Genomic DNA, 16,037 nt, shown 5'->3' on the forward strand with positions numbered 1-16,037 from the left:
ATAGACTCTCTGCACTTTGTTCTCCGAGACTCCTGAGTCACCGTCCCAAGTTTAGATGCTCCCTATACATTGTTTACTCTATGATACAGTTTGCTCAGGTTAATGGCAGCAGGGGACTCAAGTTTGACTTTCCAAGTGACCTCAGTTAAGACGAGGATCTTGGAAAGACCAAAGTTCTGCATGAAGATTGAACAAAACAAACATGTGTGGCTGCACAAGAGGCAGAAGCCAGGGGGAAGCCAGGGGTGAAAGACAAATTCAAAGAAAGATATGCAAGAGGGATTTTCTGGAGGTGGCTCAGTTGCTAAAACAGCCATTCCAGAACTGAGCAGGGATACAGGAATACAGGCAGGGGTCTTTCCTAACCCTACCAGGAGATGCTGGGGGTTGAACATGAGACATTGTGCATGCACAGGTGCTCTACCAGTGTATTACAGCCCTTCCTGAAATTACATTGTGTGGATTGTTGAGGAAAAAAACCTGCAAGCATGAGCAGCACAATAAGATGTCATATGGAAGCGCCCAGTGTCTTGAGGAGAGGCAGAGGGTGCCCATCTGTCCACAGGGCACCTCCTGCCCTCCCAAAACTGCACCCAGCTATCTGGTGCCACCCCTGATCTCAAAGGAATCCTTGCCTCCCCTGGGAAAACAAACCATTCCCTGCTGAGGTGTGTCACTTCAATTAAGCCAGTCCAAAGCACCATAAAAAGGATTGTTTCCCCGTGGAGCTTGCTCCCTCAGGAACATCCCGGAAGCCCCGACGATTCCTCACTGCCCCACAAGAGGCTTTGGCTGGCACAGGTTTTGCTGAGCAAAGAGGCATTCTCTGCCATGACATGCAAAGGCAAGAGCCTCCCTCCAACTTCGATGACAGCCTTAGCTCCCAGGGCAGATGTGGCGCAAGCCTGGCAAACTTCATTCATAGGATGCCTGACATGACTGCTCAAGAGGGCGAGGCCGAAGCGCAGTGTCAGCTCTGGAAGCAGAGGCCTGCAAAGACATGGACACATCTGCAAAGTGCTAAGGCTCTCCTTAGATTCTTGTGAGGGCGCTGTTTGCACTTGGGTTCTGCTAATGGGAAGTGTTAAGTACTTGGTGTCTAGTCACACTGGGTGGACTGCATTCATTGCCGCACACACCATCGCTTGCGCCAAACCCAAAGTGACCTAATTTAGTTTTGTTTTCTTTCTTCTGTTCAATTGGCAATGCACAAAGCCGGTCCGGATTCCAGCATCGTTGGGCAGGAATGAGGAATTCATGTGCAGAAGGGCGATGCCAAGCCCAGGCATGCCCCTGGGAAGCCAAGTACCTGCAGTGGCATCACAGGTGGATGATGCCCTGGGCGACACAGGGCTGAATGTTTGCCCAGCTGCACTTCTGCATCAAGCTCTACTACAAAGCCAGATCCTACAGTGCAGAGGGCTGACGTGACTGCCTGTGGAAGTTGGCCTATTAGGACAAATAAGGCCTTCCATCTGCCTTCCGCCAATCCCCGCCTACCAGCTAATCTGCTTACAATCAAATTGGGGTGGCTCGGCCTGTCATTGGCTCCACCTACTGCTAGTCTCTCTGCCTTCAGCCCCATAGGCACCAGGTACCACTGGATGACTGCTGTCATTACAGTGAGCTCACTCGTGTTTTGGGAGTGTCGCATCGTGGGCTCTGGATGCACCCAGGTCTCCCCCACATCCAAATCCATATAGTTTAAAGGTGAAGCAAAGCTGCTCAGCCGCAGATAAAAATTCCCACGGTGAAATTTTAGCATGCTGTGGGTTTTTCCTAATGCCAAGGACCTGGAACCTTTGGCATGCAGAGCAGAAGTTCCAGTCCTTTCCCTTCATACTGTCCTGCCTCATGCCCAACCCATGCACACAGAGGCTCTCACGTGCAAGAAAGAAAGATGTTAATCAAGCAAGCAATGGTACAGGGCAGGCAGCAGACACAGAGTTCAGCAGACACAATTCAGGAATCAGGCAAGATGTTCAGAACCAGACAGAAGCAACAAAGGTGTCCCAACAGTTTCCACCTGCCAACCTTTCAAAGAGAAGGTGTAACATGCTTGCTTTGCAAGAAGGGCACAATTTCAAACAAGCGCTCCTGTGGGGTGGGTGAGCCTGTTCCCATCTGTAGAGGTGGCGCCTGGTCCTAGGTGACAATACTGCTGCACCCTCCCTGTTTGGGCGCCTGATCAGACATGGCTGCCTCCTCCCATGGCTGCCCACATCCCTCCCCAGCATCCATGGAGATGCTCTGTGGGAAGGAGGAGGAGCCAGCATCCCTGCTCCCCCATTCAAAGTGTCTGAAGTCTTGCCACACCAGGAACAGCCCCCTCCTCAGACTCTGGTTCTGACCAATCAAGTCCTGCTGTGTTTCTTCCTCCGCCTTGAGCCTGCCAACCCAAACCCAAACCTGACAACAGTGCAAGGCTCATGGCAACTACTGTGGGGATTTGGTCCTCCATGATCAGCAGGGAAACAAAGACCCCTGGTTTGAAACCCTGGACAGCTGCTGCCAGTTTAGACAATACATACTGAGGCAGATGAACCAAGGCAGCTTCCTATATTCTTACATTCCTAAGAGGGGAAATGCAGACTGCTAGCTTCAAAGGAGGTTTCTGTCACCACTGTCAGAAGCAGCAGGCCTCTCAGTAGCAATTACTGGGAACCACAAATGGGGAGATTCGTGTTCTGCTGCTATCCTGCTCTAGTTGGCCACTGTGAGAACGGGATGGGGAGAACTTTGGCACACTTGGTTTGGAGAAACATGTTACACTTTCACTTCTCTTTTGGTGTCACGGCTGTTTTTCCTGTTCCTCTTATCGTGATGCCAAGGTCTCCATCTAAAGTAGCAAATATGTGCACAAAGGTCTGAGCAGCTTCTTCAGAGCAGACACAGACATGGCATGGTGCCATCCAGGCTCTTCTATGCTGTGCATGAAACATGCCACAACTGCTGGGTTGTGATGAATATGTAAGCCTAGCAGGACCCAGATTAACAGGCAATAATGGGCCTCTGGCCTGATCCAGCAGCCAGGCTCTTCTCATGTTCTTAATACTTAAATCATGTCTTTGTTGCTGCAGTCTTTGGCTTCGGCTTGAAGGCGGTCAAAGGTGTCTCTAGGGAATAGGAATTCAGCTGGCTGTCCGTGACAGTTGGACCATAGCACATTACACCCCACAAAACCACAGGCATTTTTTCCCCTGTAACAACTGCCCAGCAATTTGATCAGAGAATCCTAACCACTGTAAGGATTTGCTATTTTAAAAGGAATCTCAAGATTGGTTCTGCCTCCTGTAACCAGAATCCAAGGGCTCATCCTCTCAAGTGTACGTTTTGAGCTCAGTTCTGCATGCCGAAGTATAAAATGTACAAGCCTTGGATCAAGCGTGAGCAGTGGGCACATAGGGTGGCATCTAGTGCTAGTCTAACTCAGAGTAGACCCACTGCCATTAATGGACATGACTAAGGGCTCATCCACACTTCTGCTTGTCCTGCACCAAGTGGCTTCTCCCGTGCCTTATATGCACACATTGAAGCAGCTTTCTGTTTTCCCAGGAAAACCCGCTCTTCAGCAATGAGGAAAACCTGATTGACACTTGCTCCAATTCAGCAGTAAAGAACAGGTTTTCCTGGGGGAAAGAGGTGAGACAAGCCGAAGTCTGGATGAGCCCTAATTCAGGCCCATTAATTTCAGTGGTTCTACCCAGAGCAGGGCTTAGCTGCATTCAATCCATATAAAGGTCCTTTGCTGAAACAAAGGGGAAAGGACCCCTGGCAGGAATTTATTTTTATTTTTTTAAGGTACGTGTTCCATATTTAAACTATAGTCACTTTTCCATTAAAATTAAAGCAATTTATAATAGAAACTTCTAAAAACATATTTTTAAAAGTTAGAGAATATAAAATAATATGCTCATGGGTAAAATCATAAAAATCAAAACAGAGACGGAACAACCCAGTCACTCAGTAAGCTTTCTGGTCCTAGTACAGCCTCTCTAAATAAGCCCTGGGTTACCCTGGGTTACCTATTTATCTACTTGCACTCTGACGTGCTTTCGAACTGCTACAGTCTGGTCTGTCCACCAGGGCCCACAGCAGAGGAGAGGGCCCCTGAGAGGACTTTACCCAGATCTTCCTCAGCCCTATAGCTGGTTCTTTATGAGTAAGGATTGGAACCCTGGCCTCTCAGGTTGTAGCCCGACACTCTAACCACTATACCACACTCGTTCCACATATATGTAGGTATGCAGAGCAGCATTCAGCAATGCAAGCCTCCAACTGTGAATATGAAGCGATACAGCCAGGCCAACACTGCCTCCATGAGAAGGAGGCCACAGATGGGCTTGGCCTTTGAGCCTTGAGTGAGGTCACTTCTCCAGCTTCAAAGGAACGCATATGAAGCCACGCCCTTCTGGTTCCGAGACAGCTTAACCACAAATATTCAGAAGCCATAGCCAGCTTTCCAAGCAAGTGGATGAAAATATATTCCACGTTGGCCAACTCTACCCTTGGTCTCCCTCCCGCCCTTTTTTTTTTAAAAGGAGGTGGCGGCAAAGTGTTTCCTTTGCCAAGAGTACTTATGGCCAAGGACACAAACGCTGGCCGACTTGTCAAGCAGAGGCTGATGAAGCCAGCTCGCCAGACAAGAAGCACAGGCCAGGGCAGAAGAAGCAGAAGAGGTGGAGCATAGCAGCCCTCAGTTCACATTTCACCTCTGCCACAGACTCAAGTTGCTGATCTGTCCAGGCGCGTAACAAGGGAGGGGCGTAGGGGGCGGGCCGCCCCTAGCTCCACTCTGGCGGGGGCAGCACGTGGGGGCAGCACCCCCGGCCCCTGGCCCGCCCCTTGCCTCCTCCGCCCGAGCAGGAAGAAGCAGAGCGTGCTATGGATCGGGTTGCCGCCAGGTGGCGCCGGCACCAGCAAACCACTCCATAGTACTCTCTGCTTCGTAGCGCGCCGGCCGAGCAGCAGCGCCAACCCAGACGGACTGCGCATGTGCGGACATGAGCAGTTCGTCTTGGCGTGCACATCGTACATCGTATCGTCACAATGCATGCACACTGTGGAGCGACACCCCGCCCCAGGGGGTGCTGCCCTGGACAGCCAAGCGGCACCGCTCACGACTGGATCTGTCTCATGGGTTCATTGGCAATGGCTCTGCCTGCATAGCCTTATAGGACAGCTGCATACTCCTGCATTGCATATTCCACAGGGTCTCTTCCAACTCCACTGTTAGAAATAGAGAGTGGTATTCAACTATGTTTTACTCAGATCAGTTTTAGAAACTGAGATATGAAAGCTAGGAGCTAAATGGCACCTTAAACCTAGGTTACGGGCGGAACAATGCAATGTGTAGGAACACTTTTTTATAACAAAAATACAAAGCTGAAAATGAATGAACTGTAGCTAAAATATTATGTTCATTTTTCACATGGTCTAGTCCTTCCCCTGCCCACTCCCCTAATATTTTTCAGAGGGTCTCTTATCTAGTCTTCAGAGAGTAGCTGGAAGGGGGGGAGGCAGAAAAAGGTCCTCCTTTCCTTCCACTCTGCAGTTTTAATCTGAAACCTTAGGCGCAGAAACTGCTCACGCTAAAGAAATTATCTGTCGCAAAATGTGCCTAGAACAATGGGAGTGAATTTAGTCCTTCAATCTTTGTATTTAGAATTTTCAATAATAAAATTGTTTTTTATTTATTTATTTATTTGAAAAACCACTTTTAAACAACTACAAAGGTGCTATGATTAACCGGGCAACAAATAAATAAGTAAAAGTACCGATATTTTTAATTGCAAAATCTACACATAGCAATTATCATCTTAAAAGAGGCATGCTCCCTTTCCTCACACAAAGGATGAAGATGTCTTCTAGGATGTCTGCTTCTTGCTTCAGAAATACTGTTTCCAACCATATGCAAATTTAAAAGCAACAGACCGACGGATTAAAACTGATTGGATATGGATTGATTAAAATGTCTTTAAACTCAGGTTGCAGCCCTAATTGCTTAACACAGATGTTATATAGGCAACATTAAATAAAGGGGGTACAGGGGTGTGTAGAGCATTGGGGGGGGGGGGAAGCTCCTACCTTAAAGTAGAGGCCGTTGCGTTCTTCGGATACTATTACCAGGGTGGAAGGATAGAGTATCAGTAGTCGGTCATGCTGCTCCTGTTGAGACCAAGAAGATCAAGGTTCATATGGAGCTGAAACTGAAGATTCGACCTGCCTAACTACTTGATGAAGCCAGAAGTGCAGAAGGTACTGGTACCAAAAAGATACAGAATTAGGAACACTGGAAGCTTCATTATACTGACCCAGAGCATTGATCCATTTAGATCAATATTGTCAACACTGGCTGGCAGTGGTTCTCCAGGGAGTTTTTCCCAGCCGTACCTGGAGAAGCAGGGGATTGTAACTGGGACTTTATGAAAGCTGATGCTCTACTGCGGAGCCACAGCCCTTCCCTTAGGACAAAGGAACAAAGGAAGTTGCTTTACACAGAGTCAGACCCCAGCTCAGTATTGTCTATGGTGACTGGCAGTGGCTGTCTTGGGAACTGTAGTTTGTTAAGGAAGTTGGGAATTGTACCTCTGTGACCGGTAAATGACAGCTCCCACGATTCTTTAGGGAAAGCAATGACTGTTAAAATGGTATAAAATTTTCTCTAAATGTATGATGTGGATGTAACTCCTAAGTCTGGAGCTGATCTTAATGCTTTTTGGAGTTTCTCAAAGACCTGAGCTCCTCTGGGAAAACAAAAACAAAACAAAAACCAGCTTGGTGACACCTGAACCTGCTAGGCCAAAAGGACCTTCAATTATAATAAAATTCCTGATGTTTGTCAAGGGAACCAGTTTGCAAGACCACAGCTCCTAAACCAATCAGCTGTGTCAATCACTGGAGTTTACTAGCAGCAAAAAAAAAAAAATGATGACACTTAAATATACTCTGTGTGGTATGGATGAAGCCTAGGTCATCGAGGGTCCTACCTGAAAGGGCAAGTGTTGCAGCTTCACTTTAGAGACGCAAAGGATGTCGCCTAGAGACTCCCGCTGGGTACCTCTCCACTCTTGCACGGCGGCATTCTGCACAGACCACCTCAGCTGCTCTCTTCCGATGGAGCCCTGCTTCCATTCGTTCTAAAGGGGAAGGAAGCACGACTATGAAGGACGCAGAACTATCCACCTTGGCTCAATGCTGAGCACAATGGGTGGCTTGCCGCCAAGACCACTATATCCGTAGTATGCCATTTAGAGACTTGGCATGATTAAGTGGTAGCTCAAATAAATAATATTTTTTTATTTTGAAAACTTATTTATTTCAGGAATTAATATAGCTTTAATCACACCAAGTCTCTAAGCAGTGAACACAATTTTTTTTTAAAAAAAAAACCACCACATAAAATCAGCCCTAAAAACAGTAACCTTCCTTAAAATGCCTGCTGAGCTAGAAAAGTCTTTCTCCAGCACCTGAAGTTCAGCAAGGTGAGGGCCTCTCTAACCTCAGCTGCGAGGGAGCTCCACAGAGTTGGGCCCACAACACTTCTGGTGAAGTAAAAGCTGTGTGTCTGAGACATGGGAGGATAGCAGCTAGCTAACAGAGGGTCCTCAGAAGATCTCGGTGATTGGGCAGAGATATAAGGGATCAGGTGGTCCCTAAGGTATCCTGCACCCAAGACATTAAGGGTGTTGCAAATTAATACAAGAATTTATTATAGTCAGCCAGTCAGTGCAAGCTTTTGAGTACCGGTGCTATGGGCTGGCAGTAGTTTGTCCCCACCAACAATATGGCTGCAGCATTTTTCCCCCTTACCAGCTGTAGCTTCTGGGCTTTACAGTACTGCAGAAGTGGAGCCTTATTGGTTGCTTTTAAACACCACTTGGGGGGAAAAACCCACATTTTTTGCAGCATTTCTCCAGACTGTAAAGTTTTAATGCACCATTTACTTACTTACTTACTTACTTACTTACTTACTTACTTACTGTTTTATTGATTTTTTGTGGTAAGTATATTTTGGTTTTAACATAAACCACTTAGGGATCATAGATGTCAAGCGATTTGAAATTATTAACTGATTTGTTTTTACATTTTTTATTTACTTAAAAAAAATATGTGCCACTTAACTGCAATCGTCTCTAAGCTGTGTACAGTGGTGCCTCGCTAGACGAAATTAATTCGTTCCACGGGTCTTTTCTTATAGCGAAAAATTCGTCTAGCGAATCCCATAGGAATGCATTGAATTTTTTTTTAAAAAATTTTTGCCCATAGGAACACATTAATTGAATTTCAATGCATTCCTATGGGAAACCGCGATTCGCTGGATGAATTTTTCATAAAATGCATTCGTCTAGCGAGGCAACCTCCGCTCGAAAAATCCTTTCGTTAAGCGGAAATTCCGTTAAGCAGGGCATTCGTTAAGCGAGGCACCACTGTACAAGAAATATACTACAGAAAAGGTAAAAATAAGTTAAAATGATGAAATCAGACTTCAGTTGAAATGCCTACTGGAACAGCAACAACAACAAAAAAGATCTTCAGTGGGCATCGGAAGTTCAACAGGGAGGGAGAAAGGCTGTCTGATCTCAACTACGAGGGTGTTCTGTAAAACTGGGCCCACAATTCTGAATGCAGAAAGGCTTCTGGTAGGTGTGAGTTGTGCACCTGAGCTGTGGGGGACCACTAGCTGTAAAATCATTTACCTTGCTGAGTGGAGGTGTGCAAACACCATTTACCAGGTAGTCCCAGCTTACAGGGGTCAACGGCAGCTACTGGATCAGTAGTTGCTGTTGCCTCTATCTCTTCTGTGGTTCACTATTCAAGAGATACCCAGGCACGCATTCGAGACCAAGTGTATCTGCCATTATTACTGCATTATGCTCTTTCTTTAAAAAAAAAAAGCCTATGTTCCATTTTCTGTTTCACTGTAATTAGAACATTTTGGGGGAAACATACTTTGAGATAATGTACGGATAGCATGCCACAGACAATCGCTACCTGCCCACTGCCGACTGACTTCTGACTTCCATAAAAAGACACTCGAGGGAAATAAATAGGATATAAAACCAGTTATCCTGGTTTCCGCTTTAAATTCTTTTGTGACAAAACGTTTGTCAATGCTTTTGAACTTGGAACATTTCCCCCTTTATACAGCTACAGAAGCAGCCACTGCAACAAAGACTGAGCTGTCCGGAGCCAGGCTGGAAATAGTGAGGAATGCGGAACTCCCCCCCCCCTGCCCCGCATTAACCTGCTCCCTCTCTCTTTCTCTCTATCCCCAGATACTGTCCGGGAAAGGATTGCTCACCCTGGGAAACAGACCGAAAGAAGCCAGTTTCACAGCACAGAAGAGTTTTTTCTGTTAAGGTATTTACAGGGGTAAAAACAAAAACAGCAGGCCTCACCTGTGTTTGAGTCTTTCCTCCCTCACCACCCGCACCTCACAGCTGCTAGTTCCGGGCTGGTTTCCAGTTTGTCTTGCTAACTCATCATTTCCCACGCTGACTAAGCCTTTGTTTCAGGAAAAGATAAAAACCCCTCGGACCCAGACCCAGAAAAGGGCTGTGCTTGTGGCACGGGAGACAGCGGGGTAGCAGAGGGGTAAGGGAGTTGCTAGGGGTTTCAAATTGTGTGCAGAACGAGCTGCCTTGGATGTTCCAGACAGACATTTTCAGCACTTTGTTAGCTTTACTAGGTAGTATTTGTTTATTTATTTGATTCTGTTTTATGAATCACTTCCCATAAAATATCCTGAAGCAATGTCACAGTGGAGACATCCACAACAAACAAAAGCAATTCTGTATGTGGAAACAGTTCAGAAACAGTTCCCTGTGGTTGAACAATTCAATGTACACAGAAACATAAAAGCAATTCCATATATAACCACAGTAAAAAAAAAACCCATTTCCTTTAAAAAAATCAATTACAAAACCAATACAGCAAAAAAAATTTGGTCTAGTGGGTCAGATCTTTATCAGCCCCCACATAACCTGCGGCCAACTTTGGTGTCCACTGTTGCCCTTGTGAGCCAAACCACACCCACTAGCAGACCAAGACTGGCCCACAAGCCAGAGACTCCCCACCCCTACAATACAGACTGGAAGCAGCATTGATAAGCCTGTTTCTTATTCCACTGTTCCTACAGAACATGGGCATTGTGGGGGCTAGCCCCAACTCTTTTGTGTCAGAACGCAGATGTCCTGTGGATGTTATTGACTGATGACAGGGGGATTGTAGGTACATATAACAGATGGATGGGGTAGAAAGGCAGGAGAGAGAGAGAGAATATCACTAGTCCCTCTGGTTCAGTATTGTATACACTGATTGGCAGCAGCTCTCCAGGGTTTTCAAGCAGGGGACATTCCTATCCCTACTTGGAGATGTTGGAGACTGAGCCTGGGACCTTCTGCGTGCAAAGCAGATGCTCTGCCACAGAGCTACAGCCCTTTGTGGCTTAGGCCATGTTAGACGTTGGACAAGACTTGCTTTGATTTTAATGTGTACATAAATACTGGGCCCAGAAAATTCTGCTGGCACCACATAGCTTGGAGTGAGCCCTGACAGAAAGAACCAGAGGTCTCCCCCCCCCCAACACACACACTAAATTGCATTTACATGTATAAATTAACATATGCAGACTGTATACAAATTTGTGCCAAAAATCCTCTAAGTACCTATCAACAAACTTACACCTAAGCAGAGGCCTTGTTATCTGGGTGTGTAATTCAGCAACCCATCAAACTTATCTTGCTGTTTTGTGAGATTCTACAGTCAGATCAATGTCAGGGCAAGGGAGGAGAGGCTGGATTAGAACAGGAATTATAATCTCCGGCCGTCACTCCGATTTTACATGTTCACCCTGCTGGCATGCAGGCCATCCCCAAAGCACTCACCTGAGCAAGGAAAGGCATGTCGAAGCTCCCTCCATTTAGATGGATCTGCTTCTCCAAGTGGTAGAGCCAGCGCTTCAGCTCAGACCTGTTGGGGCAGTAGACTGTCAGGGGGTTCAGCAAGGGACCTAGAAAGGCGAAGGACACAAGGAGGGCACGTTAACAGGTTGAACATGCAAGACGCGGGCAGGATGGTCTTAAAAAACCCTTCCGAGGGAGCTTGGCGAGTAGCTAAGCTTGATGATAAGATTTGTATCTTATCCTTCCAGGTGGTAACTATTTGCGAGCGGGGTTCAATCACACACCAGAAAATTCTCTATTTTTTGTTTTTGTTTTGTTTTGTTTTTTCCTGTACTACTTAAACAAAATAAATAAAAATTGAAAATAATAATAATAATAATAATAATAATAATAATAATAATAATAATTCAGGCTGCGAATTACAGCTGGTTGGGAGCCCACCCCGCAGAAAGATCAGACTTTGTACGATAAGAGAAGTGACAGAAAGTTGCAACTTGGATGGCTTTAAAAGAGGATTAGACAAATTTCATGGAGGAAAATGGCTATGTTCTATCTCTCTGGTGGAGGCAGCAATGCTTTTGAATATCAGTAGCTGAAAACCACAGAAGGGGAAAGTGGTTGTTGCACTCAGGTCCTGCATGTGGGTTTCACATTGGGGCACCTGGCTGGCCACTGTGAGAACAGGATGCTGGACTTCAGAACCTAATAAGAGCCTGCCAGATCAGGCCAGTGGATCACCTAGCGCCCAGCATCCTTTTCCCGCAATGGCCAACTGTTCTGGCAGGCTCTTCTTACGTTCTTACAGACTGGAAAGTGTAAGGGTAACTAAGGGTAACTCTTGCTTTGCTGCAATGCTGTCTAACCTCCCCACCAGCAAATCAGAACGAGATTGCTCATTAGTTAGCCCAAGTTGTCAAGCCTTCCTGCAAACAAATCAGGATTAAGGTTCAATGATCAGGTTGTCCAGAGGCGCCCACTGAGATAATAAACTCAGAAATTACACAGTAGCGCACTTCCTGGCTTCCACCATTACATCTGCACAAGTTGCATAACTGCAGGACCCATCACATTCCAATCTCCCTGCATACTGAGAATCAGGACCTGGCCACATTCATAACCATACATGTAAAGCACTGTGATATCACTTTATAAACAGTCAAGGCATATCCGTAGCTTCCTGCTGAAAGCCTGTAACATTTTCATACCACAACTTTCATACCACATTTGTTTTTAGCTGGGCACACATAACTGGTTTAAAACACAGCAAGGTTGCTTTTTAATGCTCCATTTGCATCCCCTTTGAACACTTTGGTACAGTCTGCTGCATTTCCATGTTGCCTGCTGTTGCACCACATCAGCAGGTGAAAAGGGGGCCAGGATGTCTCCATATGGTTTATGTTTCCAAACTGGATGAAAACTGGTTTTGGAGAGGGAGAAACACACCAAAACAGTATTTCTCAAGAAACTATAGGGTAGATGTGGATTGTGGCTAATGTGTTTGTACACAGTAAACAGGAGTATGCAGCAGCCTTTGTTGAATTATAGCCTAAGTATGCTCTTCAATGTAGCAATAAGGTGGTAGCACTGGGTAAGAATCGAAGGATGTGTGGGTGATCCAGTATAAATCCACTACTATATGCATGGCTGGAGTTGGATCCTATCCTCCCACCTGCCTCTGCCTGCTGCAGCTGCTCACACACCCTTGTCCGGTCATTACGATAAGCACCAGAGCTATATTAACCTCCCACTTCCAGTCTGACCGATGCTCAGCTACCCATCATTCATAGCCCCGCCTCTTGTTAAAACAAATACCATGCACGCTTTGAAACGACCTGAATGGCAGTGCTTGGAGCCTTGTGATAAGCTGACACTCAGCAAGCCGTCATAACAAATCATTATCAGCAGAATGAGTACTTTGGCCTTCTGGGGAGGTTTCTGTGGCAGCGTGCTCAGCGCAAACACTGATTAATTTGGCTTTGCAATATCTTTGGGAGTCAGGGGAAAATACAATTCAGTTTATGTGGTGCCAACTGGAGAACTGAAGCAGAGAGAAGTGGGGGTATTTGTGCTGCAATGCTTTGCCTTACAGGAGTATATAAATTCTCTCGATGTATCGGCACCAGTTAGAAATGTGAGAACTTCAGCAAAATGTTGCGGCATAGAGTGTTCCCGTTCAGTGTTCCAGCCCACCAACTAGTTGTGCTCTTTCCAATATACTCCATTCCATTCTCTCCCCAACAGATACGCAGTATTCTGTGGCAACTGAACATGCTGAGCCATCACTGAGCTACTTAGGGTTTTGTTTTGGTCATTTTTTTAGTGGGGAGTTGTGCCGTTATCCTTATTTTCCTTAAGCATTTTTATTATGGATATTGTTACAATACAGCACAACACAAGATTATGGTATCACACCATATGTCATAGATCTGCTCTCCTTCTGGCAAAACCTGGATTCAAAGCCTTACTCTACCATTAAGCTCACTGTGTGATCTTGGGTCAGTTGATTTCTCACTGCCTAGCCTAATTCACAGGTTTGTTGTGAGATTTTTCCTGCTTCACCTGGAGATCATAGTTATGGAATGGGACCATAGGGGTCATCTAGTCCAGCCCACTGCAATGCAGGAATCTTTTTGCTCTACGTGGGGCTTGAACCCATGATCCTGAGATTAAGAGTCTCATGCTCTACTGACTGAGCTATTGCAGTCCTCTACTCATCTTCCCAACCTACCTCAAGGCTAGCAGAATAGAACTATTCTCTTATCATCCCTGGAACTTCTCATCTGAACTTTTCTTTTTCTGCTAGGGAAATGAGAACACCGCACCGCTCCCCTTCATCTTCATTTTCTAACTTTCTTTTTCAATGGAATTGCCCTTAAGGGGAGGAGGAGGAATGCCATGTGATTTTTTAGATTGCAGAGGGGAAAAGTTCACACCCTCTCGATGAGCCTTATTAAGACAGTGCCTGCAAAACCTCAGGCTGTACCCAATTTCTCAAGCCCATTTTGCATGTCGGGATGATTCCTGAATTTGGGCAAGCTGCTGCAGCTTAGTGACTCAAAACCTATGTAGGTAGTGTGCCATCATCTCTCTACCCCTGCTCCTCCCTCCCAAAGCTCAAAAATGGATTCTTCTCCCTGCCTTAACATGTAGCAGAGTCTCTCCATGACCTGTTTGAATTTGGAACTAAGACAGAGGCTGCATACAGACCATATAATTTAAAAGCACATGACTTTCCCCAAATAATCTTGGGAAATGTAGTTTGCTAAGAGCATTGGGGAACTGTAGATCTAAACTACAGTTTATTTAAAAATATTTATATTCCACTATTCATTTAAAAAAATAATAATCAGAGCGGTTAAAGAATTATATATGAAGACATAAAATAAAAGCTACACACAAAAAAAGTTAAAACTCAGAAATCAGCTAACTGTTATGGAAATATGTGTACTTAATTGACTGCATAAGCCTGATGGAATAGGGGAAAAATTCAGCAGGTATTTAAATGTTGAAACAGAGGACATCTGCTGAATATTTATTGGCAGAGTGTTTCATAATACTGGGCTGATGACACTAAAGGCTCAATTATTTGTTGTTGTCAAATGAGCCTCGCCAACTCAGGGAACAACCAATGACCTCAGTGATCAAGCTGGGATATAAGGGTTCAGGTGGTCTTTAAGGTATCCTAGACCTGAGTTGCTCAGGGCTTTGTTTATTAATGCAAAGGCTTTGAACCTAGATGGATAGCCAGTGCAGTTGTTTAACAATGGTGTCTCATGTTGTCAGCCAGGTGCCCCCATCAGCAGTCTGGCTGCCACATTTTGCACCAGCTTGCCTTAATATTCTCTACACTGATTGGCATCAACTCTCCCAAGTTTTCAGGCAAGGGGCATTCCCTGCCTACCTGGAGATGCTGGGGACTGAACCTTGGACCTTTTGCATGCAAGGCAGATGCTCTACCACTAAGCTACGTTCCCTCCCCAAGAAGCGTGACTTCCCTTTCCCAGGGGCTCACCTGGAATTTGAACCCAGGAGCTCTCATACCCAAAGCAAGAATCATAGCCCTAGACTAACAAGACTACAAGCAGATGCTATCAGGACAGCCAAGTAATGTGTCTGTGTCAGTCAGCCAACCCTTCCTGGGACAGCAACCTGTCTGTTCAGTGGCTCTTAGTCATTCCTGAATTGCAGCAACTGCTGCTCAGCTACCAAGAAGGATTGTTTAAAAGCAGGAGGTAGGAGAGAGAGAGAGAGAGAACCTGATAAAGATATAAAGATTGTGGACTCAGACAAAGGCCGATGAGTGGGTTTCTTGGCACTGCCTGCCTACGTGCTTCCAGGCCAGATGTGTTTTGGCAACAGCAGCTGGAATTCAATGTTTATGTCTTTGGAGAGCGCTAACATGTCCAAACTAAAGGCCCATCCAGACTTCCTTTTCTGCCGCATTTCTAGGCACAGGCCTGCTCTGTAAAACTCCACGTTTCAGCACTTTTCTTTTTGCCCCAATGCTTTCCTGTGAAAACCCATTCTTTGTTACTGAATTGAAGCAAATGACAGCCAGCAGGAAACCCGAAATGCCATTTGTTCCAATTCAGCATTAAAGAGTGGTTTTTCTGGAGAAAGGGGCGGGGGGAGCACTTGGGTGGACCTGTGCCTAGAAAGGACAGGGCAAAAAGGAAGTGTGAATGAGTCCTAAAATAGTAGCTCTCAATTTGTCGGGTTTAGAGGAGATATAGCATAGCTTAAAAGTGGCTGATGGAGGTCAAAGTTAAAAGGTTGACTAGGAACATAAGGGAGTTAGAAAGAATCTGCCAAGACCAATTCGAGGTGCTCATGTAAGTGTTTGAAGCCCTAAATGACTTAGGTCCCAGATATCTGAAATATATCTCCTTCCCTACAGACTTTGGCTGGTAAGCTATTTTTGGTTTTGCTCATTTCACAATTGCAAAAGTTTTGCAGCACAACCCCAAACTGCCCCGACACACACCCTTTTCAGCCCTACTGACATCAGCTATTCTCTATGTTTCCACTTTGCACTGCAAAATCATTTCACCACCACCACCTATTCTCTCCCACTTAAGAAAAAGCACCTCCTAAGGAAAGCATTCATTCCATAGTCACCACAGAAAATGA

At 45.7% G+C, this 16,037-nt stretch overlaps 1 protein-coding gene across 1 annotated transcript in view; it reads right to left on the reverse strand.

Annotated features, from left to right (window-relative positions):
• The window catches only part of PLEKHN1 (pleckstrin homology domain containing N1), a 58,142-nt gene that overhangs the window by 12,421 nt on the left and 29,684 nt on the right, over nt 1-16,037 (reverse strand). The window contains exons 6-8 of the mRNA XM_035118074.2: nt 10,890-11,014; nt 6,990-7,139; nt 6,088-6,168 (exon numbers count right to left, since the gene is read on the reverse strand). Of these exons, the coding sequence (XP_034973965.1) occupies nt 6,088-6,168; nt 6,990-7,139; nt 10,890-11,014 (356 nt within the window). The remainder of the gene's footprint in view (nt 1-6,087; nt 6,169-6,989; nt 7,140-10,889; nt 11,015-16,037) is intronic.

The sequence above is a fragment of the Zootoca vivipara genome, chromosome 6 (assembly GCF_963506605.1).
Source record: "Zootoca vivipara chromosome 6, rZooViv1.1, whole genome shotgun sequence".
NCBI lineage: Eukaryota > Metazoa > Chordata > Lepidosauria > Squamata > Lacertidae > Zootoca > Zootoca vivipara.